Here is a 26,325-nt window from a genome sequence, read left to right as displayed (position 1 = left end):
GCCTAGGTGCACACCTAGCGCTGTATGGACCCCCCAGCCACCACCAGGAATGACCCCAAGCTCAGAGCAGCCTCTGAGCACTGCCAGGTGTGGCCCCCAAACAAAACCCCTTGCTCATCCTCAGCCCTGTTTGCTCTCCGCATTCGTCTCAAAACAGAACCGTGCTTGGGGCTGGAGCAATAGCACAACGGGTAGGGCATTTGCCTTGCACGTGGCCGACCTGGGTTCGATTCCCAGAATCCCATGTGGTTCCCTGAGCACCGCCAGGAGTAATTCCTGAGTGAAGAGCCAGGAATAACCCCTGTGCATCGCCGGGTGTGATTTAAAAAAAAAAGTGAAAAAAATTAAAAAACAACAACAACCACACTCTCTGCCCGTGACAGACAGGGAGTGTGCAGGAGCAGCCTCTGCGGGATCCACAGCCTGTGGCTCGCAGGGGGGCTCTCCTAAGGGAGCCTGGGGACAGACCTCTCAGTGGCCTTTCCTGCCTGTTCTCACACTGGCCCCAGACTGAGGCTGCAGGGAGGTGTGCGGAGGGGGACTCTGGGAAGCACAGTGGCTGGGTCCACACTGACCAACTCACCCTGTCCACTGGCACCAAACTGTAGAACCAGGGCACATGGTCGAGGCTCTGCCCCGGGCCAAGCCCCAGTTCCTGGAGCCCAGAAGCTCCACGTGGCCCGAAAGCAAGGCCCGGGCATTACTGCAGTGAGCCTGGAGGCCGGCTCAGGCCAGACTGCGGGCACACACCCCCCCAAACTGTGGGCTTCCAAACAAACAGCGGCACTGCAGTCCCAAGCGTGGCGCTGCCCCAAGTTCTGTTCCCCGCCACCCCACCCCACAGCAAATCTGCTTCTTCAAACCCCTAGAAGCAGACCTGCGCTCCTTCTAAGTCCATCCCCGCCGGCTGTCTCCTTGCTGGAAATCTTTCCGTTTGTTTGTTTTTGGGGTTACACCCGGCAATTCTTACAAGTTACTCCTGACTCTGCACTCAGGAATCACCCCTGGCGGTACTCAGGGGGCCATATGGGATGCCGGGGACCAACCTGGTCGGCCGTGTGCAAGGTGAGCGCCTGCTGGCTTTGCTGCCGCTCAGGCCCCAGGAACCCCCCAGTCACAGGCGTGGGGTGCCGCCCACTTTCCATCCTGTTTATTGTCTCTCTCCTCAGTCCCACCGAAGCTCCATGAAGCCTGGCATTCCTGAGCAGAGGGGCACGCTCTGGGCACCTGGGAATGAATGAATGAATGAATGAATGAATGAATGAATGAATGAATGAATGAATGAGTGAACGTATGCGTGAACAAATGCAACTGTGTGCTGGGCATGGCCTAGACAGTGCACTGCAGGGAAACACTGGCCAGCAGGGGGGAGCCAGGCTGGAGAGCGGGGGCCCCACCCCACTTCACAGCTCTGAGGAAGGGGGGCACCTGCTGGGCTATTTCCCACGGGGGTCTCTGCAAGAGCAGGTGCAGGATGAGCTGCGGAGAAGGTCCCTGCCAACACGGGGGCGCTGAGGCAGGCCGGGAACTCGGGGCACGCAGGCTGCCCGACAGTGGCCGGTGGCCGTGGGATGCAGAGGGGGGCTGTGCCGGGGGTCCCCGAGGCCACCTGGGGCACAGACAGCACTGGGCAGGAGACAGCGAGGGCCAGGCCACCCGCCCTCCACCCTCGGCGTGCCAGAAGCGATGGCTATTTGCTCGTGGTGAAGGGGAAGGTCTCCCCCCCGACCACCTCTAAGGGGCTCCGTGGGGTAGGCTGAGGCCGGCTTTCGGGGGGCCTCGGTGCCAGGCAGCCCAGCGAGGCCCACCAAGGGGTCACGCCCCCACTCTCCCACCCCCAGCAGAGCCCACTGGGGTCCAGGGAGAAGGGGGGGCCCCAGTCAGGCCAGGGGGTGTCTGAGAAACATCCCCCAAACGTGCTTTCCGCTGGGCACAGAAAGGACTTGGGGGGGGACCTGGGGGTGACCCCACCACCGCCATGGCCGCACCTAGGAAAGCACCTTCCACCACAGGACGCTGGGGACCGGGCTGGGACAGCTCTCCCGCTGGGCGTGGCGGCACAGGCCCAGGTCTCGGGGCTGCGGCTGGCGCAGGGCACCTGCCTCGTGCGTGTGAAGCCCTTGTTTGTGCTGGCTCACGGCCACGGCCAGCGCTGCTCCAGGCTGACTCCCGGCTCTGTGCTCAGGGAGCACTCCTGCCAGTGCTCGGTGCTGAGGACTGAGCTGGGTCAGCCGCCTGCCCGGCAGGTGGGCTTGATGCAGCAGCACCGAAAGGAAGGGTCGGGCTGAGAGCACGGCAGGGAGGGAGTCGGCCCTGCACGCGCCCGACCCCTGGGCCCCGCCAGGAGTAATCCCTGGGCATCGCCGGGTGTGACCCCCAAACCAAAACCGAGCAGAAAGAACAGCAAGGCAGGAAAGGCGACAGCGCGGACCCTGCACGGCCTGCCCGCCCCCTGCACGCCGCACTGCACAGTCACATACGGCACAGCTACACCTTTATTTTGTGTTCTAGAATGTGCTTTACCCCCTCAAAGGCCTTTATTAGCAGTCCAGGCCCTCCACCTCACCATTAAACAACAAAAGGAACCCCCCCAGCCCCCTCCCCAACACACACGCGCCGGCGACTCGCCGATAACAAATATTGACACGAGGGGGGAAAAAAGCATGTGGAAATGTATTAGAATCAGAACCTGTACAAAAAAAAAAAAAAAATTCAAATATAACCTGAAACTGTTCGAGTCCAGAAAAGCTAGTCAGGTCCTTTCCTCTTGCTGGGCCGCCGCGGTCGTCACTCGGGGCGTTGGCGGGAGGTGGCGGGGCTGAGGCAGCAGTGGGCACCGTCCTCGCCACGGGCGCAGCCACAGGACAGAGATGTGGGGGCTGGGCCCTTCCTGCCCAGGCCCGTGTGGGCAGAGCGGGTGGCAGAAAGCGCAGCCGAGAGCAGGACCACCGAGGCAGGGCTGCCCCGAGGTGCCGGCGGCGGGAGGGGTCTCAGGAGTCGTAAACATGGCCAGTGTGGCTTCCCTCTGCCCCGCGGCCCCCGCAGCGGCTGACGGGGTAAGGCAGGACAGCGCAATGGGGGTGCCGCACGGTGAGTGCGTGGGGAGGGGAGGGGCGGGGGCCCAGCTGCAGAGGGGCCCCTCCCGCCGGGGGCAGGACCTCTGTGGCCGTGGGCCCAAGCGGCTCGTGACCAGCCCGACCAAATGACATGAGCAAAAGAAACACCGGGAGGGGGCCCGGCCCCTGGCCGAGCGGGAGCTCCTGGAGTAAGCCGGGCAGTGTCTGCCCACGGGGCGGGGCTAACGGTTCTTCGGGACAGTACCAACAGGGCGAGAGGCGCTGGGAGGGGCCGGGCAGGCCTGGCGCTCCCCGGCGGCACAGAGGGGGGCCGAGGGACGGGCCCTGGGCCCCTCCCCACCCGGCCGCTGCCTGCTGAGCGCCAGCTGCCCGCGCCGGCCCTAGTGGCGGCTGGACACCAGACCTTTCACTTTGGACATCTTCTTGGTGGGCTGCCTCTGCTCGGCGTGCGGGGGGCACTCGCGCTCGGCCAGCTGCTCCATCTCCTGCGCCGAGGACGACGCCGTGGCCTTCAGCGTCTTCTTGATGTTGGTCACCTGTGGGGAGACAGAGTCAGCGGCCCTGGGGTCATCCCAGCACCCGAGGAGCAGTGCTCGGCGCCGGGAAGGAAGGGGTGCGGCACGGAGCAGGGAGGGCCACCGCCTTCTCCGTGGGTCTGTCCCCCAGTGCCCCAGGCTCACTGCCCACCCCACACACCATTGGATCATCCAAGAGCAAGTAATTGGTGCCTGTAACGGCCTGGGTGACAGGGGGATGAGCTGGGAGGAGGCCTCACACCCCACTTAACGGGGCTGCCTCTCCGAAGGCTTCAGGCAGACGCTCCTCAAAAGGGGGAGCAACAGGAAACCACCTCCAAGTCCACGTAAGGCCGCGCCATCAGCCCCGCAAGGTCTCCGGACTGCAGGGCTGGGCAGAGGTGCCAGCAAGGGGTCCACATGAGCAGAGGATCCCCGAGCACCACCAGGTGTGGCCCCCGAAGCAAGCAGACCCTCCCTCGGGTCTCTGGCCTGTAAGGAACAGGCAGGGCAAGCTCCGAGGCCCCACAGAGCTGACCCCGGCTGACCTTAGGGGTGTGCGCCAGGTTCGAAGAACCAGAACCACTGCTGGCAGTGTCAGGGAACCACGTGGGGTCAGTCCCAGCATAACCCCGCACAATCCCCGAGCACCGCCAGCAAAAACAAAAAAAGCAAAACTAGAAATAGCAGAGAGGGAGTCGCGTGCATGGGGCGGCTCGGGGTCCGTGAGGCGTGCCCCGGACGGAGCCGAGAGCCCTGAGCACCGCTGGCATGTGGCCCAGAAGCCAAGAGAAACTCCAGCACGCTCAGAACCCCACTCTGGGTACAGAATCCCCCCGCAGAAAAAGGCAGTCGCTCTGGGAGCTGCAGCTGTGCCCTGTCAGCCCCCCCCCCCCCCATGCCTCCTGCCTTAGCCGTAACAGCAGGAGCCGGAAACCACCTGCGCACCCGGCTACCGGCCGACGGACAGAGAGGGCTGGAGCCAGAGGCGACACTGTCAGCTACGGAGCCGACGGGAGCCTCGCCACTGACAAGCACGGGAGGGACCAAGAAGGTCGCACGCGCAGGGAAATAGCTCAGGTGGGGCAGAGACGCTTCACTCCTGGGTTTACCCAAAGAGATGAACAAGATGCACAGAGCAAAGATGCATTTGCTTTTTCTCCCTGCTTTTTTTTGGCCACACCCAGCAGTGCTCAGGGGCTTACTCCTGGCCCTGTGCTCAGGGATCATTCCTGGCAGTGCTCGGGGGAACCACATGGGATGCTGGGGACCAAACCTGGGTCGGCCATGTGCAAGGCCAGCGCTGTGCTCGTGCTCCGGCCCTCACATATTCGCTTTGAGCTACGAGACCATTGCTGAGCGCCAGGCGGAGGGAGGGGAACGGCGATGGGAGCAAGTGGCCGTGGCCGTCACACAGCCAAGCCCACGCGGCTTTCCAGCACCCCTGCAGGCAAGGGCGAGCTCTCGGTGTCAGGCACCGCATCCAAATGCAAGGAGACACAGCGGGGGCACATCCTCTGGGCGCACCCCGAGGTGGCCCGGGCTGAGGCGGCCTCACGCCAGAGCGGCCACAGCCAAGCTGGCCCCAGAGTGCCGGGGCCGGAGCTGAACGAGAGTAGGGAGGGCGTCTGCCAGCCCGGGGCTGACCCGGGTTCAATCCCGGCACCCCAAATGTCCCCTGAGCATCCCCTGGAGTGATCCCTGAGTGCAGAGCCAGGAGGAAGCCTTGAGCACCACTGGGTGAGGCCAAAAATTTAAAAAGCTGCAAAAACGAAACAAAAAAGACAAGAGGGGTGGGGGTGGGGTGAGAATCAGACCCCCCCTCTGAGAAGGGGCGATCCAAGGAGAGGACAGGTGACGCCGGCTGTGGCCAGATGGAGGCGGCACCGGGGACAGTGCCAGAGCACGGGGGTCCCAGCACAGCAGGAAGCGAGGGAAGGTCTTGTCAAGAGCGACTCATGGTTCAGAAGCAGCTTCGCCACACGGGAGGCCGGGCTTGAGGCCGTGTGTTTCCCACACTGGCGGGACGCCAGCCTGGGCCGTGCGCCCTCTCTTCTCACACCGGCCACACCCGGCAGCGCTCAGGGGACCACACACAGTGCCGGGGACAGAACCCGGGTGCCCCTGTGACCTCTCCGGCCTGGCTGTTCTCAGACACGGCCGCTGTCCAGAGCAGCGGCGCTCAGCCTGCTGGCCTTGGTTCCTTCTTGCCGCTACTGTCCTAACTCTGGCCCCTGGTCCCACGCCGCGGCCCTCCACGGCCATGATTTTCACCTGTGTCCTCCCTGGCTCCCTCTGGGGGTCGTGCCGCTGTAGATTACTGGGGGAGTCCACAGAGCTGCTCACCCCCACCTCCTGTCACAGGCCGTCTGTCACAGAAATGGACCATTCCAACTCGACACCAGATCGGACTCGGTGCCAGAGCACAGCAGTGCCAGGGACAGAACGAGGGTCAGTCACACGCAAGGCAGGTGCCGTAGGCCCAGGACGATCTCCGACCCAAGAGGTCCACTCGCAGTAAGCCAGAGACAAGAAACCACCGAAGGTCCCTCAGTGAAAGTGCCGAGTCGAACCCTCCGGGCCACGGAAAGGACGGACAGAAAGGCCCCCAGGCACCACCGCGTGAAGCAGAGACTCGCAGCTGCACGGCCACTCCCAAACTCTCTCTCTCTCTCTCCTGTCACCGAGCACGGAGGAAAAACGGTGACCCACAGGGATCCCTCGTGGTCGACAGCTCTCTGCTCTCCCACCCGTTGGCCCATCACTGCACGCCCAGGTCACAAAGAGCCAAGAAGGCCAGGAGCCAGAGCCAGGGCCGCAGTGCTCTCCGGAACCAGGCCCACAGTGCTCCCCAGAACCAGGCCCGCTCTGCCCCCCCGGAACCAGGCCCCTCTGCTTCCCGGAACCAGGCCCGCTCGGCCCCCGGCCGCCCGTCCTACCTCCGCCTCCACCTGCTGCAGGGTCCGGCTGTGGCTCTCCTTGTACTGGTTGGCGCGCAGGACCTGCTGCTCGATGCCCAGCAGGACCGCCTCGCAGCCGTCACACCTGCAGGGGACAGAACTGGCCTGAGCTCTCCACCCCTAAGCCATCCCGACGCCGGAGCTCGGGGGCCCGGCACATCCATTCCAGGGCCACATTTCCTGAGACGAGCCGAGGGCACGGGGCAGGGCTTCAGGAGGGACCCGAGCGGCAGTCCAGAGGGCAGGGCGCTTGTCTCGCACATGTACATGTACGACCGGGATCTCGACCCCCCGCATCCCATATGATTCCCCCACGCCCGCAGGAGTAGTTTCCAAGTGCAGAGCCGGGGGAAGCTGAGCACCACCAAAGAACAGAGGGAAGCCAGGAACTGTGGCCGGGGAACAGCTCAGTGCCCAGGGCATTCCCAACCCTGCCATTCAGACTCCGCACCGCAATAAAGCGCAGATCTGGGGCTGGAGCGATAGCATGGCGGGTAGGGCATTTGCCTTGCACGCAGCCGACCCAGGTTCGATTCCCAGAATCCCATGTGGTTCCCTGAGCACCGCCAGGGGTAACTCCTGAGTGCAGAGCCAGCAGTAACCCCTGAGCATCGCCGGGTGTGACCCAAAAAGAAAAAAAAAAAAGCGCAGATCTGCGCATGCCCTGTGGCCAGAGCAGCCCTGGGGGTGCCACAGCTGGGGACTTACCCCAGGTCCTCCAGGGAGGGCGCAAGCCACTTCCACAGCGGGGACATCTGGCCTCCACTTCCCACTAGTGATGTACTGACACTGATCTCCTGACAGCTCCGGCCGCCTGGGCAGGCGACACTGGCCACCATCCTTACAGGCGCCGCCCCACGCCAGCCCAGAACAGGACCCTCGCCATCCTCTGACCCCAGGCTCCTCTCCACAGAGCCGTCTGTCCTGAAAAGCCCCAGCCATTCCCCGCTCGCTGGCAGCCCAGTCCTGCTGCAAAGGACGCCCTCAGCTGACTCCCCCAACACCGCCCTTGGGCGCAGCAGGGAAGAGCCCCCCCTCAGGCACACGGGGAGACAGCCTGAGTACTGTTTAGTTTGGGGGGCACACCCGGCAGTGCTCAGGGGTCGCTCCTGGCTCTGACCTCACTGTCGGGGGCCGGGGCTGGGCTCGCCTGTGGGAGGGTCCCTGGGATCTGGCTCCAACTCCTTAGAAGGAACCGGACAACCTCGTCCTCTACACGGACCCCGACGCCATCACCCCAACACTAACGCCCTAGGCCTGCTCAAACCCACAGGTGTCACTTCAGCTTGGGCACTGTCTACCCTGCTGCAAAGACCAGAACGTCCCCCACGAGGGCACTAGGATGCCCGGAGCCATGGGTGCTCTCTGTCCCAAGGCCCCAGCTCCCAGGGGAGCACAGTGCCGGGGGCCTCTCACCAACTCACCATTCGTGCAAGGTCTTGACGATATTATTGATATCCTTTTTCCGGATGTCCCGGCCGATGCAGAAATCCACCTCCAGCAGCTGGTTCCGCTGATCCAGCTTGCCCTGGATGATGTCGGTGTAGACGGCCTCGATGATGAGGTCTTCCAGCTCCCGGAGATTGCGCATCTCCAGGTCTTTCAGCAGCACAGAGTAGGGGATACACTACAGGGAAGGCACGCGCTGTGGATGCCAACCGGGGCTCCGCGGGCACCTCGGGGGTCGGCAAGTATGCTCTAGGGGTCAGGAGGAACACCTCTGGCCACGAGAGGAGGGCAGCCCGAATCCCCCGCTGCAGGGCGAGGCCACTCTGCCCCTTTGGGAAGTCTAGAGACTTCCCCGGATGTCAGCTCAGCTCAGCCTCCAGCCGTGCCAGACACGGGAGACACCGGCTGCCTGCCCGCAGAAGGTTCCGGTTCCCACACCTTGGAATAGAACGAACAACATCCTCCTCTCTCACCGAGCCCGGCGCCGTCACTCAACACTAACTCCCTGGGCCTGCTCAGACCTGCAAGTGCCACTTGAACCCAGGAACAGCAGAGGAACTAGAAAAAACACACAGGGAACAGCACCTCCTACAGGCAGTGGGCGGCACTGCCAGCCCAGAGGCCATCCCATAGAGCCCGTCTCAGGTGGGCAACCAAGTTAATTCCCAAACAAGCAGCCTTCAATTAGGCAGTGCCAACATCTTACATTTGTCCGAGACAAGTGACTATTTAAACACCCAGTTTTCTGCAAATCTTCTCATGTCCCTCCCGAGTGTCCTGGAAATTTACACAAGCTACCAAGTCTGCAGAAATGAATGGGAGAAGATATTCAGCGAGCAGAGAGAACACGTTTCTCCTGACGGTGTTTCTATGACCAAAGGTCTGAACCCAAGGGACCACCGTGGGCTGACACACCAGGCTCCGAACGGGAAGGGAGAGGTGCCACTACTCTCTGTAACCCCTGAACAGGCCGATGAAACAGGCCTCCGATCTGAAGGGCCAGGCCAAGAATCAGACATCTACGCTCAGACCAGGGACAAAGGTCTCAGCGCTCTGAAACAGTCATCCACAAGAAGAAAGACCCCTCTGGAGCTCAGAGGAGAGAGACCCCCCCCACCACACACAAACACCAAAAAAAAAAAAAAACCTTTTTCAAAGGCTGGGACTGGGCAAAGAGCCCCATGACCGGCAATTTAACACATTCTAGACTGAAGGGCTCTGAGCAGCTGGCTGCAGATTTCTCAATGAAGTGGAGCCGGCACTCAGGGCTGTCTCGGTGAACAGGGCCAACGGCCCAGGGAGAGCAGACTGCACCGGGAAAATCCCCGGGGAAGCACCACCTGACCAGCCTCTCTGGCCAGCACAGCGCGCACCCGTCCAGCCCAGCACGGCCTCGGGCACGGAGCAGCAGAGGGCACAGGAAACTGCATTATGCAAGAGAGGCCTGGGCCAGGGGGACACCGCAGAGGGCTGGAGCACGTGCCTCTCGCGCTCTCCGAAGCCCGCAGAGTGACTGGGCTGTCCCTGCAGCATCACAGGGACCCAAGCTCTGAGGCCTGCACTGCAGGATGCAGTGGAGGCCAGAGGGGCAACCAAGCGGTAACGGGGAGGGGCCCCACCCAACACCCCCTGAACAGCTCATTTTTAATGAGAAAGCCAAGAGCGGCCTCCTTTTGGCACAGCAGAGCGCTCGGCCCTGGGAGGCCCCGCGCACGTCAGGGCCAAGACGGGCTGACTCACCCTCACCCGGGCACGCCACGGGCTGGGGCAGCCTTTTCTCTTTTGTCCTCTGCCAAGGAAACGACGCACGGACACATCTGCTGTGGCTGCGGGGAGTCACGGGCGCCCACACCGCGGCCCGCTGGGAGGGGGAAGCGGCCGGGGCGGGGGACGGTACCTTCATCCGGGACGCCAGGCTCACGATGGTCAGGTGCTTCAGCTTGTTCTGCTGGGCCGTGCTCAGGGCAGGGAGGCTCTCCTTGTTGGCTGCTCGGCCCCACCCACCAAAAAAACCAAGACACAAAAAAATTAGGATTTATTTCTGGAATGAGCACAGACTCCCCCCACCCTGTCTCCCCGAGCAGAGGCCCTGGGCACTCCTGGCACCCAGAGAAGCCCGTGTGCTCCCGAGATGGCCCAGCGCCAGGCCGGGCAGCCAGGCCTGCAGCAGCCCAGCCGGCTGCTCGTGCCCGGGATGGCCCAGCAGAACACACCTCCACTGAGCACATGCCCTGTGCCAGGCACTGTCGAAAGTGATACCGGGGCATCAAGGCTGAGCCAAGGGGGCTTGGTCGGGGCTGTGCTGTAGCCCCCAGGGGACTTACCACTGAGCTGGTGCACCTCAACAACCTGGGACGTGGCCTCAGTTGTACAATGAGATGTGTGTGTCAGATGCTGACACATACAAGACACACGTCCCAGGGCAGGGCACAAAAGGAATGGGGGGAAGAACCAAAGGGAACTGGGAAGGCTCGAGGAGTGTCTGCATGCTGGGAACAGCCGGCAGCTGCAAGACACCTGCTTCAGTACTGGCACAGTGACACCAGCACACACACAAACACACATGCACACGTGTGTGCGTGCGCACATACACGCACATGCATATGCACACACACATGCAATATCCGCTGACCATAGAAGCTGGTCCTCTGATTCTCCTGACTATGGGACAGGCTTTTTCTTTTTTTTTTTTCTTTGGGCTTTTTGGGTCATACCCGGCGATGCACAGGGGTTACTCCTGGCTCTACACTCAGGAATTACTCCAGGCGGTGCTCGGGGGACCATATGGGATGCTAGGAATCGAACCCGGGTCAGCCGCGTGTAAGGCAAATGCCCTACCTGCGTGCTATCACTCCAGCCCCCTCTGACAGGGGTTACTAATCGCACAAAGACCTACAGGAAGCGGAGCCGCATTACAGGGGTGGCATATGCGCAGGACGTCACCTCTGGAGAGCTGGAGCACAGGACGTGCTCGGGGAGCAAAGCCCCACTGAGGGACACTGGCCAACAGCAAACGGTCTGGTGTGAGCACCACAGGGAGGAGACGTGGCCGGAAGGAGGCAGCTGGGAGCAGTGAGGAGTGACCCCAAGCCACCACTAACACACACCAGGCTGGGGCCCCATCCCGGACATGACTGGGGGCACCCACAGAAATGGCTGGGGTGTGAGGAAGTCTGTGTTTGGGCCGAAAATGCACCTGCCTCCTGGTAATCAAGAGGCACATCAAAGGCACCTGCGCTGACTTATGTGAGTGCGCTAGGTCGCCGACGGTCTATCAGAAAACACAATGTTAACAATAATAAAGACTGGGGGCTGGAGCGATAGCACAGCGGGGAGGGCGTTTGCCTTGCATGCGGCCAACCCAGGTTCGATTCCCAGCTTCCCATATGGTGCCCCGAGCACCACCAGGAGTAATTCCTGAGTGCAGAGCTAGGAGTAACCCCTGTGCATCACAAGGTGTGACCCAAAAAGAAAAAAAAAAAAATACTAAAGACTGGGGGGCGCAGGGCCAGGACAGGGACTCTGGCACTTGCCTTGCACATGGCCAAGCCTGTTCCAACCCCGTGGTACATATGGCCGCCCCCGCACTGCCAGGAATAATCCCCCAGCACAGAGCCCGCAGTAAGCCCTGCGCAGCCAGGTATGCCAGCCCCCTCCGAAAACAAAGTCTTTTAAGAAAGACTTAAAACATAGGTGAATGCCCGTAAAATACGCTCAGCGGACAAAATGCAAAACTATGTACGTTACACAATCACAAGCAGGAGCAGCCGGCAGGACTCGAGGCCACGAGTGACTTCCCCATATCCCAAATGCTCCCCAGGGAGAGGGCTGTGATGCTGACCACCTGACCACGTTACTGATGGTATTTTTACGTGTCAGACATGCAGCACTCTGCCTCCACCCTATGCTTCCCCCTCCCCCCCGCCTCAGTAGGCCCCAAGGAGGCAACACCCAAACACCGACCCAAGCAAGACAGTCCCTGTGGATGGGACGCAGCCCAGAGGGCAGGGGGCGTGCATGCGTGCTTGGGGTCCTGAGCCCTCTCCCCAAGCCACACAGCAGCAAGAAGAGGGTCCAGGAAAAGCAAGGTTTGGAGGGGCTTAGCCAACTCACCTATGTAATCTGGGTATGTCCCGTAGGCAAACAGGTTCAGCAACTGCAAGTAAGCAGCGTTTGCTCCTTCGGCAAGCTGAGGGGACAAAGCACCAGGTCAGAGGCCAGGCTGCAGCTCAGCGGGGCCGGGCTGGCCGGGCCCTACACCGCCGTGTCAGCTGGTCCCGAGACCCCTTCCAGATTGCTGAGTGTTGGGAAAAAACAGATGATTATTAATGCGCCAAACTGAATTCTCTCTCGGGAATATCTCGTCTCCGAGCCACAGAGCAGCGGAAGGAACTACGCTTCCCCCGGGCAAGCGCAATGGGCACTGAGAACGGAAGCCGAGGGGCTTTCTCAGAGCCCCCCGCCATCCAAAGACACTCGAGCAACCTTGTCCGAACATTAGCTGGCCCAGGTACGGGGCTAGGGCTCGAGTTTCAGCCTGACATGCGGCGAGGGAAGTGCTGAGATCAGCCCGGGGCAGCCGGGCAGGCCAGGAGACCATGACCTCACAGCCCCAAATAGAACCCGGCAAAGGTCGGCCTCACTGCGGACAGCACAGCCGAGGAAGGGAAACGGGCTCGTCCGCCCAGGGCCCCCCGCTCCGCTCTGCTCTCCTGCAGAGGCTGATCCGAACGCTTCTGTCCCCTCCCCACTTCCAGCCCACAACACTCAGCAGACACGACACAGAAACCCAAAGGTGGAGCTTGGGGGACACCAGGAGCCACCAGATTCCACTTTCACCACCTTTAAAACAAGCTCCAAGCACACACCCCTAACTCCCACCAGCGCAAGACAACTAGCCTATCCGAGCACACGGCAGAGAGCACAGTGAGAGGAGGAAGGTGACTTCCGAAGCAGCCCCCATATTCCCTTCTCCGGGGGCCAAGAACTTCGGGTTCGAATCAGATGAGGAAGGGCCCGTCCGGGCTCGCCCTTCTCTCTGGACAATTATGAAACTGGCCGCGCTGGACCACCTCCTCCCGGGCTGACACCCCACCGGCTGCTCTCACCCGACTCTCGCCATCATGGCCCCTGGGCCCCGAGTCAGACGTCACACGACCCTGAAGGAACTACCACTGATGAAAAGCAACGCCCTACCAAGCCGGGAAAAGACGTGGAGGAAAAGGAAATGCACAACCCGAGGCGAAAGAAACCAGCCTGCAGGGAGACGTGCGAATTCCGACCACGCGACCCCGTGGGCAGGTCCAAACTAGCGCCAAGAGCTCCCGGGCTGCCAGTCATCGGAGGGAGGGAACCGGGAAAGCCGAGCGGAGAGACCCAGGATGGTAGATGCAGCTCAGTCAACACTTGCCCACCCCCACAGAACGGACAAGCCGAGGGCAAGCTATGCCCTTGGGGAACGTGGCTACGGAGGGCCCGTGCTGGCGGGGCCACTGAGGCTGATGAGGAGAGCACCAGGAGAGGGGGCAGCTGTGAGCAAGGGGCGTATCACTGTCTCCGGTCCCACATTTGCTGTGAATTTGAAACTGCTCTGAAAAATAAAAGTCCACTGTTTCCATGAGCCAAGTTTTCCAAAACTCTGCTTTCCTCCTCCACCACCAGTGAGTTAGGTTTCAGGGAAACTAAATCAGGCCGCAAAGGACTTGACAGGACAGCGGGGAGGGCACTGCCTTCGAATGCAGTCGACCCAGGTTCCATCACTGGTGCCCCAGATGGTCTCCGGGGCCTGCCAGGAATGACCCATGAGCACAGAGCCAGGAGTAAGCCCTGGGCACAGCTGGGTGTGGCCCAAACACTAACCAACAAAAAGTGCCAAGATACAAGGATGCACAACAGCCCTCACGAGCAGAGAGCACCGGGGCTGGAGCACTGACAGGAAGCCAACAAGAATCAGGCCTGAACAACAGAAGTGTTCTTTCTGCCTGCACAGAAAGCCCGCAACTCCAGTGGTGTCACGAACAGCTGGTTCCGGACCAAGAGGCGTGAGCGGAGGGTGGCAGGAGAGCTCCCACAGGCTGGCGGCCCGCAGAGAGTCAGCCACCTCTGACAAACGTCAACCCACACCAACAGGCCGGTGGCACCCAGGAGCGACGGCGACCGCCAGGACCAGCCCAGGGTGGCTTTGCAGAGTCAAACCCCACGAGGACCAGCACTAGCTCAGGCAGCCGGGGAAAGCTGAGTGTCCAGAAGTCGACCCCCAAGAACTCCTGGGCTCGACTCCAGGAGGCGTCACAGACTCTCCATCAATCAACGCAAAAGTACCAATACGAAGGGAAGTGTCCAAAGTCCACTGATATAAAAAGCATGAAATCAACCAGTAAATGCCAGACTCTCCAAGGGGGAGGACAGGGATCAAGAGACAGTCTACATGACAGGTCTGTTCTGGCTGACCGACCTTCCCAGGAGGGTCCAACAACCCAAACCGGACACCCAAGGTCTCAAGAACAGCTGGTTAAACATTAGGTTGAGCTGGACTCTTGCAGCTTATGGCGTCACCTAGATTTCCCTCTTTCACATTATTAGCAGCACAATCAGTATCTACCCACTCCCCTGCCCTCACCTTCCTCCCACTATTAGATGAAAATATTTCAAGACAAAGCCCAGGGCTCCGCCCTTGCTCTCCCCTCCTGCCCTATTTTCATCCTTTCCACACAGGATGCTCACGGGGCCACAGTCATGGGCCCTGAGCCCACAGCCCCTGGAAACCCGGAGAATCACAGGAGCTCTGGAAGACGAGGCTGCGTGGAAGCGCTCTTACCTCCTGCACGTTGGCCAGCTCCAGCAGCTCTCCAAACACGTACACCCCCGGCGCCTCCAGGACTTGGCTTATGAGAGCCGTGAGCGCCGAACCACTGGTACCTTTGGCGAGTAGAATAAACTGTTCCAGGAGGTTACTTGAGGGTTTCTGTTCCCCTGCCATTCTCTGGCCTTGAGATCTGTTCAAAAGCAAAAGCATTTGATGTAGCCTTCTCCTTTGCAACACCTATGCTTCCTCGGTGCTGAATCAGGCATCAGGATCTCGTTCATTTTACAGGGGCCGCTCCCAGAGACATTCAGCCCAGTGGCTCAGTGCTGGGACCCGGTGTTTGGAAGAAGAGCAGCGCTTACGAGACGCTCCAGCCCCTTCGCTGCAGAGTGAAGCGGCTCTTTCACACGCCACTACTGAGAAAAACGACTCAGCATGAGCAACCTAAGACATATCTTAGAAAATTCCCCAGATAACAAGGGGGAAGAGGAAATCCTTCCATCACACTGGAGAAAGGAGCAACTCGCCGCGCTCTAGGGCAGGAAGGAGTGTGCATTGTGGCCCCGAGATCAAGCTCAGGACCTGACATATGCCAGGAGCCACCGCCAGCCCCAGGCACTTAAGTTTTAACTTTGTAACATTTAGAAAGAAAAATATGCCAGAATTCAGTTTGGGAACAGTTTGGGAGCCAAGCAGGGTTCACTCTGGAGTAGAAAGTGTTGTCCTTGGGTGAGTCTGAAACACAATGAATAAACGAATAAAGGCCTGTTCGCTTCCATCTGGCCCTGTCGCATCGGAGAAACTTCTCAGTTCTTAAACCTCAGCCCGGCATAAAGAAACACACAACGACTTTCTCAGGCACTGCTTTAAATCCTCCTGTCCTAGGAGGCCAGAGTGACAGCACAGCGAGTTCTGTGCCTGTCTTGTGTGTGGACCACCCAGGTTCGCTCCCTGGCACCTCACGTGGCCCCCCGAGCCCCGCTTGCAGTGACCCCTGAGCAAAGAGACAGGAGTAAGTATTGAGCATCACTGGGTGTGGCCCCCAAAACCAAAAAATGTAAATAAACCCACCAACTTGAAACTCTAGTTCAGAAATAGAGTATTAGGTCAGAGAGATCAGGCCATTGGCTGAGTGCCGGCTCTGCGTGGGGGCAGCAGGGGCCCAATCCCCAGCACTGGGCCCCAGCAGCACCCAGAATGGGCCCCAAGCACCGGCAGAAAAGAGACAATGTGCCTAGACACAGACTTCCACTGAGGCAGCCCAGGTGAGCAAAGGCGGTCACAGCACCCAGTGACAGCAGAATCTCACTCCGGCAGGGACAGACAACAGAAACAAAAGACGGACAAAGACAGAGGCCTCACTTAATCAAAGAAGTCATTCAGGCTGAGCAAAAAGGGAGAGAGCCATGTTGAAACACCCGCAGCAACCCCTACTCAAACTCAAACACCTGCGGCCGGACGGGGTCCGAGAGAAATCCCTTTATGAGGCCTCCTGCTGCCAGGTGACACCACCGAACGGGACACCAAGACCTGCACAGCTCCAGCACACAACAAAGATACCAGAGTGGCCAAGAGCACTGCGGGGAGGACAAAGCCTTGCACTTGGTGGGCCAGGATTTGATTCCCCAGCATCCCATATGGTCCCTGGGCACCCCAGATATGATCCCCTGGGCACTGCCAGGAGTAATTCCTGCGTGCAGAGCCAGGAGTAACGCCCAAGCACCAGGATGTGTGGCCCAGAACCATGAACAAACAAAAACCTGAGCACGGGTCCGGGAGCCAGCCCCAGAACGCCCTCGGCTCTGCATCGTGAACTTTCACGCGTGTCGACGCCACGGGGGTCCTACGGGAAAACTTCTCCAAGGATGATGAGCACGGGGCAATAGGGCGGAGTATGAGAGTGCGCCAATGCTAAGGCACTTGCTCCGTGTGGCCCCCGGTTAGCTCCTTGGCACCCAGACGGTCTCCTCGAGCACTGGCAGGCCGAGCCCTGACACCGCAGGATGTGGCCCAGCCTCCCCGATACACACCCACTCCCCACGCCCCCCCCCCACCAAGCAATCAGGGCGCGGCGGCCGAGGGAAGCGGAGAGCAATTCGGGGGAGACGCGTCGGGCGCAGGTGCTGCTGCCGAGGCCCAGAGGGGCGGTTCGGAGCCCGGGAGAAGCCGCCGAGGGTCTCGGCTGGAAACAGGTCCCGTGGGCCGCCACGGAACGAAGGGTCGCGCCGGGGGAGGCGGGTGGAAGGTGGGAGGGAAGCACGCAGGGTCCTGGGGGGCCGAGGGGTGCGACCCGCCCCGGCGGACACTCGCGACGGGGGGGTCGGAGCCCGGTCCGAAGGGGGCGAGCGCGGGGCCGAGTTTCAATGAAATCAAACCAAAAATGAGCCCGGGCGCACGCGGCGGCCGGGGGCGTGCGGGCGGGCGGGAACGCGCCGACCGTCGGCGGCAGGGACAAGGCGGCGGCCGCGGCCGGGGTGGACGGCGGGGCCGGCGGCGGCTCCCGGCGGGGGCGGGGCGGCGTGGCGGCCGCTCGGGCCGGGCCGCGGGGGGCGGCCGCACGGTCGGGCCGGGCCGGGCAGGCCGGAGCCCGCGGGGCCCGCCCTGGCGCCTGCCCCTACCTGTCCCCGTCGCCTCTCCGTCCCCGGGCTCCCCGGGCGTAGCTGGCTCGGCCTCCCGGCGCTGCCCGCAGGGTGTCAGGCGTCCATGATCGGCCCGGCGTCCGCCGCTTTTCTGCCTCCGCCGGCCCGGCGTCCCCGCCGCTCCCCCGGAAGCTCCCGCCGGCGCGCTCGGGTTCCGCCCGCTCTAGGTTCCCCACGCCGGGGAGGCCGCGGGGATGCGCCCCGGGGACCCGCATCGCCGGTCCACCCTTGGACCGAGCTGCATCCAGTGGCTCCCTCTGGCCACGGGGGCGACCCGGGGACAGCGCCAGCCTATGAACTACTTTTTTTTTTTTTTTTTTTGCTTTTTGGGTCACACCCAGCAATGCTCAGGGGTTACTCCTAGCAGTGCTGGCGGTGCTTGGGGGGACCATATGGGATCGGGGGATTGAGCTCTGGTAGGCCCGCATGCAAGGCAAGCACCTACCCGCTGTACTATCGCTCCGGCCCTATGAACTACTTTATACTGAGCGTCTGACCCACGCCAGGAGCTTCCCACCGTCCCAGGACTCCTCATGATAAGTCAATGGCCTGTAACATTATTTCCAGGTGGATTCACTCGACCCCAAAATCCAAAAGTAGACTCCGCTTGGGAGCCCAGGCTCTGAAGCCAAATACACTGTTCTTGGTTTCTACCTAGAAGTTTTGCGGGTGGGGGGTGGGTTGTTGTTCTTGTGTTTGGGGGCTACGCCTGGCAGTGCTCAGGACATAATCCTGGTGGGGCTCGGGGACATATGCTATGCTAGGATGAAGCTTCCGTCAGCTGTTGATAAGGCCAAGGATCTGACCCGCTGCACTACATCTCCGGCTTCTAGTCTTGTTTTTTTTTTCCTTTTTGAAGAGGAAAAAGGTGTTTCGGCCCCACCCAGTAGTGTTCAGATGTTATTTCTGGCTCTTGGCTCACAGAACACTCCTGTTCCTGCTCAGCGGGCCATAGGCCGTGCTGGAGCTGAAACCTAGTCCACCCAGTGCAAGGCAAAGGCCTTCCCCACTGGGCTCCCTCGGGCCCATGTTTTTTGTCACTTTTTTAAATATCATTTAGGAAGTTACAAGAGAGTTTAGGTTTATGGTACCAATTTTCAAAATTAAAAATCCAGGGCCGGAGCGATAGCACAGCGGGTAGGGTGTTTGCCTTGCACGCGGCCGACCTGGGTTCGATCCCCGGCATCCCATATGGTCCCCCAAGCACTGCCAGGAGTAATTCCTGAGTGCAAAGCCAGGAGTAACCCCTGAGCATCGCTGGGTGTGACCCAAAAAGCAAAAAATAAATAAATAAATAAATAAATTAGATTAAATTAAAAATCCACTACCAAAGTGTCCCTGTATCACCTCTGGTCTTGTACAAAAGGTTTTGTTCTTTGTTTTTTAAATAAGTGGGGAGCCAATAATGGTTCTCTGACCAAATGACACTGGTGGTGTTGGTTTTAGTACTTTTCACCCTATAAGACGGCTAGGAAATTGATCCCTTTAAAATATTTTACAGGGGCTGGATCGATAGCATAGTGGGTAGGGCATTTTCCTTGCACGCAGCCAACTGAAGTTGGATTCCCAGCATCCCATATGGTCCCCCAAGCACCACCTGAAGTAATTCCTGAGTGCAGAGCCAGGAGTAACCCCTGAGCATCGCTGGGTGCGACCCAAAGAGAAAAAAAAAAAAATAAAATATTCTGCAGCTCTTGAAGGCCAGGGAAAGAGTCCTGTTTGCCTCTTGTGCCTAAGAAAGTAGAAATCAGACTGACCAACCCATTCATTAGTTTAAAAACCATCTGGGCTGGAGAGAGCACAATGAATTAAACGCAGTACCGGAGGCCCAGGTTTAATCCCCAGCACCACTTGATCCTGCTTATTACTGCCAAGAGTGACCCCAAGCATACGGTCAGGAGTTGCGCAAACACTCTCCCCAAAATTACTTTAGAGGCAGGAGAGACAAGACAGCTGAGAAGGCACCTGCCTCTGCCTTGCACACCGCCAACCCGGATTTGATCTCCAGCACCACATAAACTTCCCCCAGCCCCGCCCGGAGTGGTTGCTGAGAGCAAAACCAGGAGTGAGCCTTGAGCAGCAGCGGCTCCTCAAACAACCACAAAAATTTTCTTCAGCAAGCCAGGGACGGCCGTTGGTAGAGTGAGTGCCTAGTGGGCAGAAGGCCAAGAACTTGATCCCTGGCACTGCCCCGCATACCAAGCGCGTTCACTGCTGCACAGCTGCTCGGGATCCCAGCTCAACCCACAACTCAACTGTGTGACCCCTGGGAAACACCACAACCAACTGTGTGTAATTTCCAATAGCAACACGAAGGGGAGGGATATTTTTAGCGCACATTATGTCCTCACAAAGGCGAGGTTCTTGGGGTCGGGGAGATAGAATAACAGGTAGGGCATTTGCCTTGCATACGGCCAACCCAGCTTCAATCCCCGGCATCCTATATGGCCCCGAGCCCACCAGGAATGATCCCTGAGCACAGAGCCAGGAGTAAGCCCTGAGCACCTCTGGGTATGGCCCCAAAACACACACACACACACACACACACACACACACGAGATTCTTGCATGTTAAGTGCTAGGAAAGAGATGGCAGTGTTTTGGAAGCAGAAGCCAGAGTAAATCAGGAGAGAAAAAACAGGCATCTTCCAGGTAAAGAGGGGAGGAGAGAGTCGGGTGCCAGCACCACAGCATGTGCTGATGCATAAATGAAACCCAGAATGGCGGGAACCCGAGCTCAGGGGTGATAAATGAGAGCCTTAGACCTGGACTCATGTCAGCAAGGGTCTTGGAAACTACACACCAGGCAGGAAACCCAGAAAACGGCTACATAGGCCAGTGTTTCTACTGAAAGCTTCCAACTTCAAAGACACACGACATTGTAGCCCTGAAACATACACAGTCATGAAGCTAAGAAGAGGGGAAAATAAAAACTAGAATAGGGAAACACACATGGCCAAAATGAAAAGACTGAGAATGCTGTATCGACAAGGGTAAGAGCCAGCAACACTGTCCTGTTCCTGGTGAAGGTGAAAATTGGCACAGCCATCTCGGAGCACTGGCATTATCTCCTACTGCTGATCAAATGCACACCAGGCAGCAACTCCTCTTCTAAGACAGATGCGACAAGTCCACGAAAGGAAATAGTCAGCAATGCTCACCACAGGGGCTGGACGATAGTACAGTGGGGAGGGCGTTTGCTTTGGCACGTGGCTGACCCGGGTTTGATCCCCGGCATCCCATATGGTCCCCCAGCATCACCAGGAGTAATTCCTGAGTGCAGAACCAGGAATAACCCCTGGACACAGCCAGGTGTGACCCAAATAAAGGGAAAAAATTGTGCTTCTTGGGGCTGGAGCAATAGCACAGTGGGTAGGGCGTTTGCCTTGCACGCAGCCAAACCAGGTTCGATTCCCAGCATCCCATATGGTCCCCTGAGCACCGCCAGGGGTGATTCCTGAGTGCAGAGCCAGGAGTAACCCCTGTGCATTGCCAGGTGTGACCCAAAAAGCAAAAAAAAAAAAATTGTGCTTCTTGTTAAGTATATTTACCTGCCCGTTAACCGAATTTTAAAAAGAAAACGTTTTTACACAGAGAAACAATCCTGGGACTGGAGACACAGGATAGAGTAAGGAAGGCAGTAACCTTGCATGCAACTGACTCCAGTTTCATTCCTGACTACAGAGCCAGGAGTAACCCCCACCCCTACCCAGCACCCCTGGGTAAGGCCCAGAAAACAGAACCAAATAAAGCAATCCTACATCTAACTGCCCTCTCTATCAGGATCTGCATCTGGCTTAAATCTATCCATCAAAGAACATGCTGATGTCATTTCTTCCCCACCACTTACCACAGTCCAGTGCAGCCTCATTTCCCTAACTAGATGGTTATCTTTAGCTACGATCTTGCCTTTTACCCACAAACCTCCTGGCAAACAGCTAACAACAAAAATAAACAAAAATAACAAACAGCTGAATTCTGCTAATTGCTGGATAACATTGAAGGGAAAACTGGGTGGGTGGCCAAGTGAGTAAAAGGGGACAGGGGAAGAAAGGCAGCGATCTAGAGATCTGGACTCAAGCTACAAACCTACCCACTTCCCAACATCCATGAAATGTCACTATGTCACATGAGCAGCAAAGAAAATATCAAAACACCACATCCTACCTTACAGATGTAAGATATAAACATTCCACTCCTACACTTGCAGGAAATGCACCAAATGCTTGACCTGGGTGTGTTGACCTAGATGAAAAAAAAAAAAAAACCCTCACCAAGGAGACTGACAATCTCCTGAGCTGCTAAAAACATCACCCCATTGAGCCCCAACTGTGGGTGGGAAAGGGAATCAGCACCGAATTCTAACTCTGCCCCAACTTGCTGTGACCGGTAGATAATCCCCGACCTCCGTGGGTCTCAGTTTCCTCCTTAAACAGAACAGGGTTGGATGAGCCAATTCTCTACTTTTCTCTATGGATATTCTAAATCCACAAATCGAATTCTTTTTCTAGTCCAACTCAACAGCACTCCCAGAAATTCCTAAAAAAACACATGCAAGGCGCCCCAGGCTAACAAATCAGGATGGCAGCTAATTTTGTTACATTATTTTCATGATTTAATCAACGCTTTTCGCTTGTTGTTGGCAGCCTACCCATGATTTGCGGGAGATTTCTGAGTTCCTTGTAAACATAAATTACCTCTCTGTGGGTTGTCATCTTCTTTGGAGGGTGAAGAGGGGCTTCCCGTCGGGTTTCAGGTCTCGGGACGGTGACACCACCAGCCCCGCAGTCGGGTTTACGAATTTGCGCACACTGAAGTCTAAGTTACTGGGGACTAGTGAGCAGGAATATTGGGATTTGTAGTCCACGGGTTTCTGGTGCGAGACGGGATCTGCGTTCCCGGGGGAGGAGGGGGGGCGCGCCCCGGGAATGCTGGGAAATGTAGTCCCCGCCTCACCGCCCCGCGCACCCCGCCGTCGCCCCGGAGCCCGGCAGTGCCGGCGGCGGCTGCAAGCCCCTCGAGCCCCTGCGCGTCTGGAAGCGAGCCCCGCTGGGCCGAACTCTAGGGCAACCACCTCAGAGGAAAGATGTGTCCTGCGGGACTTCCCGGGGAGGGCGCTTCCCACTGACGCTCCCGTTCCCCTAGCGATGCCGCTGAGTGCGCCTATTGGCTGAGCTGGACGCCAGTCGCCAGCGCGCGCTCGCCATTGGCTCCGGGGCGGGCGCTCCGCGGCTAAGGGGAAGGAGAAGCAATCGGGAGCGGGAGCTGAGGCGAGGGAGAGGCCGGTTCGGGTCTGGCCGCTGCCGCTCGTCGCCCGAGGTCTCCACGCCGGACTGCGGCTCGGTCCTTGGCGCCTGGACACCGTCCGCGAGGCTCCGCCGGGCCAGCGAGGGACCAGCCGCGGGCGGCGGCCGCCGCATCATGTCAGCCAAGGACGAGCGGGCCAGGGAGATCCTGAGGGGCTTCAAACTGTATCCGCCGGGCGCGGGGCGGGGCCGGGGGGCCCGGGGAGGCGGCCGCGCCCCGAGGCCCGCGCCGGGGCAGGGGGCCGCGCCGGGGGCGGGAGGGGGCCGCCCCGGGGACGCGAGGCGCGGGGGGGAACGGCGGCCGGTGCCCCGGCGGGGGCGGCGGGGCAGGGGGCGTCCTGGGGGGCGGGGCGGGGACGTTGGGGTCGCCCGGGGGGCGGGGGCCGCGGGCTGAGGAGCCCCGGAGTGCGGCGCTGGGCGCGGGGAACGAGCGTGGGCGCGGAGGCCGGCGGGGTCTGGGCGCCGGCCCCAGGCCGCGGGCCGCAGGGACGGGCGCGCCCCCCGCGGAGCCCCGCGCCGGGCAGGGGGCGGCCGGCGAGACTGACACGGGCCGGGGGAGGGGGGAACCTGGCGTGGGACCCCCGTCCGCGGAAGCTGGAGGCTGTGCCCCACTCCGCGGGGTTCCCGCGCCGCACCCCCCGCCCCACCCCCCTGGCGCCTTTGCACAACTTCTTCGCCGCCTCACTTGTGGCTCGGGCCGGGGGGGTGGGGGGGGCGGGAGAGAAGTCGGGGCTGCGGCGGCCCCTGGGACCGCAGCTCCGTGCCCCCCGCTGGGCTCTGCTGACCGCGGGACCCCCAGCCGGTGCCCCCGGGGGTCGGGGTGGGCAAGTGCCTGGGGGCGCGGCCGCTGGAGCTGTCCAGCAGTGGTTGGGTGGCGTGCGGGGGTGGCGGTGGGGGCACACGCTCAGGCTGGAGTTAGAAGGTCCCGGGGACGGGGTCGGGGTCCCGCCGGCGGGTTTCTGAGCGCGTTTGGATGGGGTGGGGCGCCGGGAACCCGCTGGGCTTGGGATGCGGCTTTGCCCCGCTGGCCATAATCTCTCCTCCAGCGCGGACGCTAGGCCAGGCTTCAGTTCCCCTTTGGGGGTCGTCCCCGATTTCGGGCCGCTGCCCCAGAGGGTCGGGATGATGACTCCGAGGGCCCGGCCGCTCCGTTGCACCCTCGCAAGCTTTGAGGTTTGTCTTTAAAGTTACCACCCTCTCCCCCCCCCACACTCATTCTTTAATGTGGCTGTGCGGGGAAGGGAAGCCAGGGCCAGACCCGTGCAGGGCACGTGCTGGACCGCGGAGCCCCCTCGCACCTCGGGGGGCTTTGTTACCATCAGGAACTGCCTGGCAGTCGAGTTTGCACACACTTGCAAAAAAGTTACAGGAGTTCTTGGGTGAAAGTGGAGGGAAGCTGACCGCTCTGCTCGCTGAAACGCAGAAGTCGTTATCGTGATTGTGTGTTGCCATCCCCGATAAACTTGGACGTGTGTCGGAGCGGGAGAGACGGGGCAGCGGGGAGGGCGCTCGCCTTGCAGGCGGCTGACCCCGTGCGGTCTCCTAAACCCCAGATGGTCCCCCCCAGCACCCCCGGGAGTGATCCCTGGGCACAGATAGGTATGTCTCTGCAGTGGCGAATAGTGACAGCCTCTTTCATAGCGCCCTGCTCCTCTTTCGAAGGGGGTTATGACTTTCTAGGATGACAGGTGCTAGAAAAGCGGTGAGGTGGCTTTTGTTTTGCCTGTAAGTAATTCGTGTTGCTATTTAACATGTTCCTATAGACGATGGACTGGAGGCTGGAGAGTTGACGGGCTTCAGAGGCAACCGTTTTATCCGCTGGAGCTAACTTAGGGCGGAAAACCTGGACGGGTCTTAATAATGAATTTTGAACAGCAGAAGGGGACAGTTTGAGCTTCTCTCACCTTCCGCCTTAAATCTGTGGGGGAAAGAAGCCCAGGGACAAATGTGGAAAAGAGTAGGAATGCAGTGCGTCTGCCCACTGGAAGGGAGTTCGTTCCGCGTGTTTTCTGTGTGTTAAGAAACAAGCTTTCGGGGGGAAGGTTAACCTCGACCTGGTTAAGTCACATGGGAAGCAGCAGAGTAAACAGCTGGGTGAGGTGGAATGTTCTTCCTCGGGTGGTCTTTATTGGCATAAGAGAGTTGAGGGGAAAACGGAAAGGGATCTTCGGGATTTTAGGGTTTCAGGAAAAAAGTAAAATTCGTGTTTTAATAAGAGACTTCCTGTTGTTTTTTTGAACTTCCTTTCAGAGTATGTTTCTGTAAGAAGAGTTTTTTCCTGCTGAAAGAAAGTGCCGTTGGCTCCACCACAGCAGTGTTAGCAATACTCATTTCCAGAGGGACTCTCAGTCTTTAATTTTGGTCAATTTGGACAACAAACGATGCTGTTTTCATTTTGTTTTGGTGCTAGGGATCAAATTCAGAAATTACACATGTGCTCTACCAGTGAGCCATGTCCCTGGCCCAAATGAGAGAGTTTTGTCTGGGGGCTTTTTGTCGTAGTTTGGTTTTAAGGGTTTGAGGGGCCATGCTCCCCTAATGCTCAGGGCTTCCTCCGGGCTCTTCCCCCAGAGATCGGGTCCAGGGGGATTGAACACAGGTCACAGGCAGTATGCACGGCTAGTGCTTTACCCACTGTACTATCTGGCCAACCCAGGGGCCCAATTTCAGGGTATTGGGCAGTCACACCCAGCAGTGCTCAGGGCTTGCTTCTGGCTCTGAGCTCAGGAAACACTCTGGACAGGACTTTGGAACCGTATGTGCTGACATGGATTAAACCCTGGTTAGCTGCATGCAAGGCAGATGCTTCACTTGCTGTACTGTCTCTCCAGCCCACAAATGATGGTGTTTGAATTTGTGTTTCCTGGGTCTTAGATCCCTGGAGAGGTGACAGAGCATTAAGAGGTAATTAAGATAGGACGTAGAGCCACACAGCCTGTGTTGGAATTCCCCAGCCCTGCGTATCTCTGAGCAGCTCCCTCAGTTTCTTCCTCAGTTTTCTCGTCTGTAAATGGGAATTTTGAAAAAGGGGACGGGTTGCTGGGGAGATAACTCAGAAGGCCAGGGCATATGCTTGCATTTGTGAAAGCCGCTCATTTGATCCCTGGCACTGTCTTTCCTCCTACATCTCTCCATGAGTAGCCCCAGGCACTCGTGGTGTCCCCCCACCACCCCACCAAGAACAGTAGTGTCTGGACTTGCTTGCCTGAGGCTCAGTGTTCATCCCAGCACCACTCTAAAGTGATACCTACCTCACAGGGTGGTTACGAAGACCAAATGGATTGTTGGCTAAAGCACTTGGAAAACTACCCACTGTGGTCAGCATTATGTACTAGCTGTTGTTATTATATTAGAATAATTGAAAGATATCTTTAGCCATTTCTTTTTTTCCTGTGAATGACTTGTTAATTTTGTTTTTGCCTATTTCTACTGAGTTATTTATTTTTCTTATTGCTCTGAAGGTGTTCTTTAATAGCACTCACTTCTTACCCTGTTATGTATGTTCCAAGTATTTTCTCTCATTACATCACTTATTTTTTTTTTCTTTTTGGGTCACTCCCGGCAAGGTGCAGGCG

General features: G+C 59.1%; 2 protein-coding genes across 6 annotated transcripts in view; one reads left to right on the top strand and one right to left on the bottom strand.

The window, feature by feature from the left end:
• Window positions 1–2,654: 2,654 nt before the first annotated feature.
• Window positions 2,655–22,288, bottom strand: COPS7B (COP9 signalosome subunit 7B). 5 transcript variants are annotated; one of them, XM_055122489.1, is made up of 8 exons: window positions 22,142–22,288; window positions 21,612–21,689; window positions 14,819–14,996; window positions 12,116–12,190; window positions 9,899–10,006; window positions 7,977–8,179; window positions 6,532–6,637; window positions 2,655–3,613 (listed from the first exon to the last, which is right to left on the bottom strand). In XM_055122489.1, the coding sequence occupies exons 3-8, from the start codon at window positions 14,978–14,980 to the stop codon at window positions 3,458–3,460; spliced, it is 810 nt and encodes a 269-aa protein (XP_054978464.1). In that variant the 5' UTR covers window positions 14,981–14,996; window positions 21,612–21,689; window positions 22,142–22,288; the 3' UTR covers window positions 2,655–3,457. The 5 variants fall into 5 exon arrangements, with proteins under 5 accessions (XP_054978464.1, XP_054978465.1, XP_054978467.1 ...); XM_055122490.1 differs by lacking the exon at window positions 21,612–21,689 and having other exon boundaries at window positions 22,142–22,274; XM_055122492.1 differs by lacking the exons at window positions 21,612–21,689; window positions 22,142–22,288 and adding an exon at window positions 17,425–17,580 and having other exon boundaries at window positions 9,899–9,987; window positions 12,115–12,190.
• A 320-nt stretch (window positions 22,289–22,608) lies between these two features.
• Window positions 22,609–26,325, top strand: part of PDE6D (phosphodiesterase 6D) — a 64,600-nt gene continuing 60,883 nt past the window's right edge. Inside the window, exon 1 of the mRNA XM_055123053.1 lies at window positions 22,609–22,915. Coding sequence (XP_054979028.1) covers window positions 22,866–22,915 — 50 coding nt within the window. The 5' untranslated portion in view covers window positions 22,609–22,865. The remainder of the gene's footprint in view (window positions 22,916–26,325) is intronic.

Source organism: Sorex araneus, chromosome X (assembly GCF_027595985.1).
Source record: "Sorex araneus isolate mSorAra2 chromosome X, mSorAra2.pri, whole genome shotgun sequence".
In the NCBI taxonomy this organism is placed as follows: Eukaryota; Metazoa; Chordata; class Mammalia; order Eulipotyphla; family Soricidae; genus Sorex; species Sorex araneus.
Note: the sequence above shows the minus strand (reverse complement) of the source record. Positions and strands in the feature narration are given on the sequence as shown.

Bases quoted from the DNA above. Each gene is read 5' to 3' on its own strand.
- COPS7B (XM_055122489.1), bottom strand. From the start codon at position 14,980: ATGGCAGGGGAACAGAAACCCTCAAGTAACCTCCTGGAACAGTTTATT. The intron at 8,180-9,898 runs GTACCGTCCCCC...CCTTCCCTGTAG, and splicing joins GCCTGGCGTCCCGGATGAAG to TGTATCCCCTACTCTGTGCT. The intron at 6,638-7,976 runs GTGAGTTGGTGA...TGTCCCCTGCAG, and splicing joins GTCAAGACCTTGCACGAATG to GTGTGACGGCTGCGAGGCGG.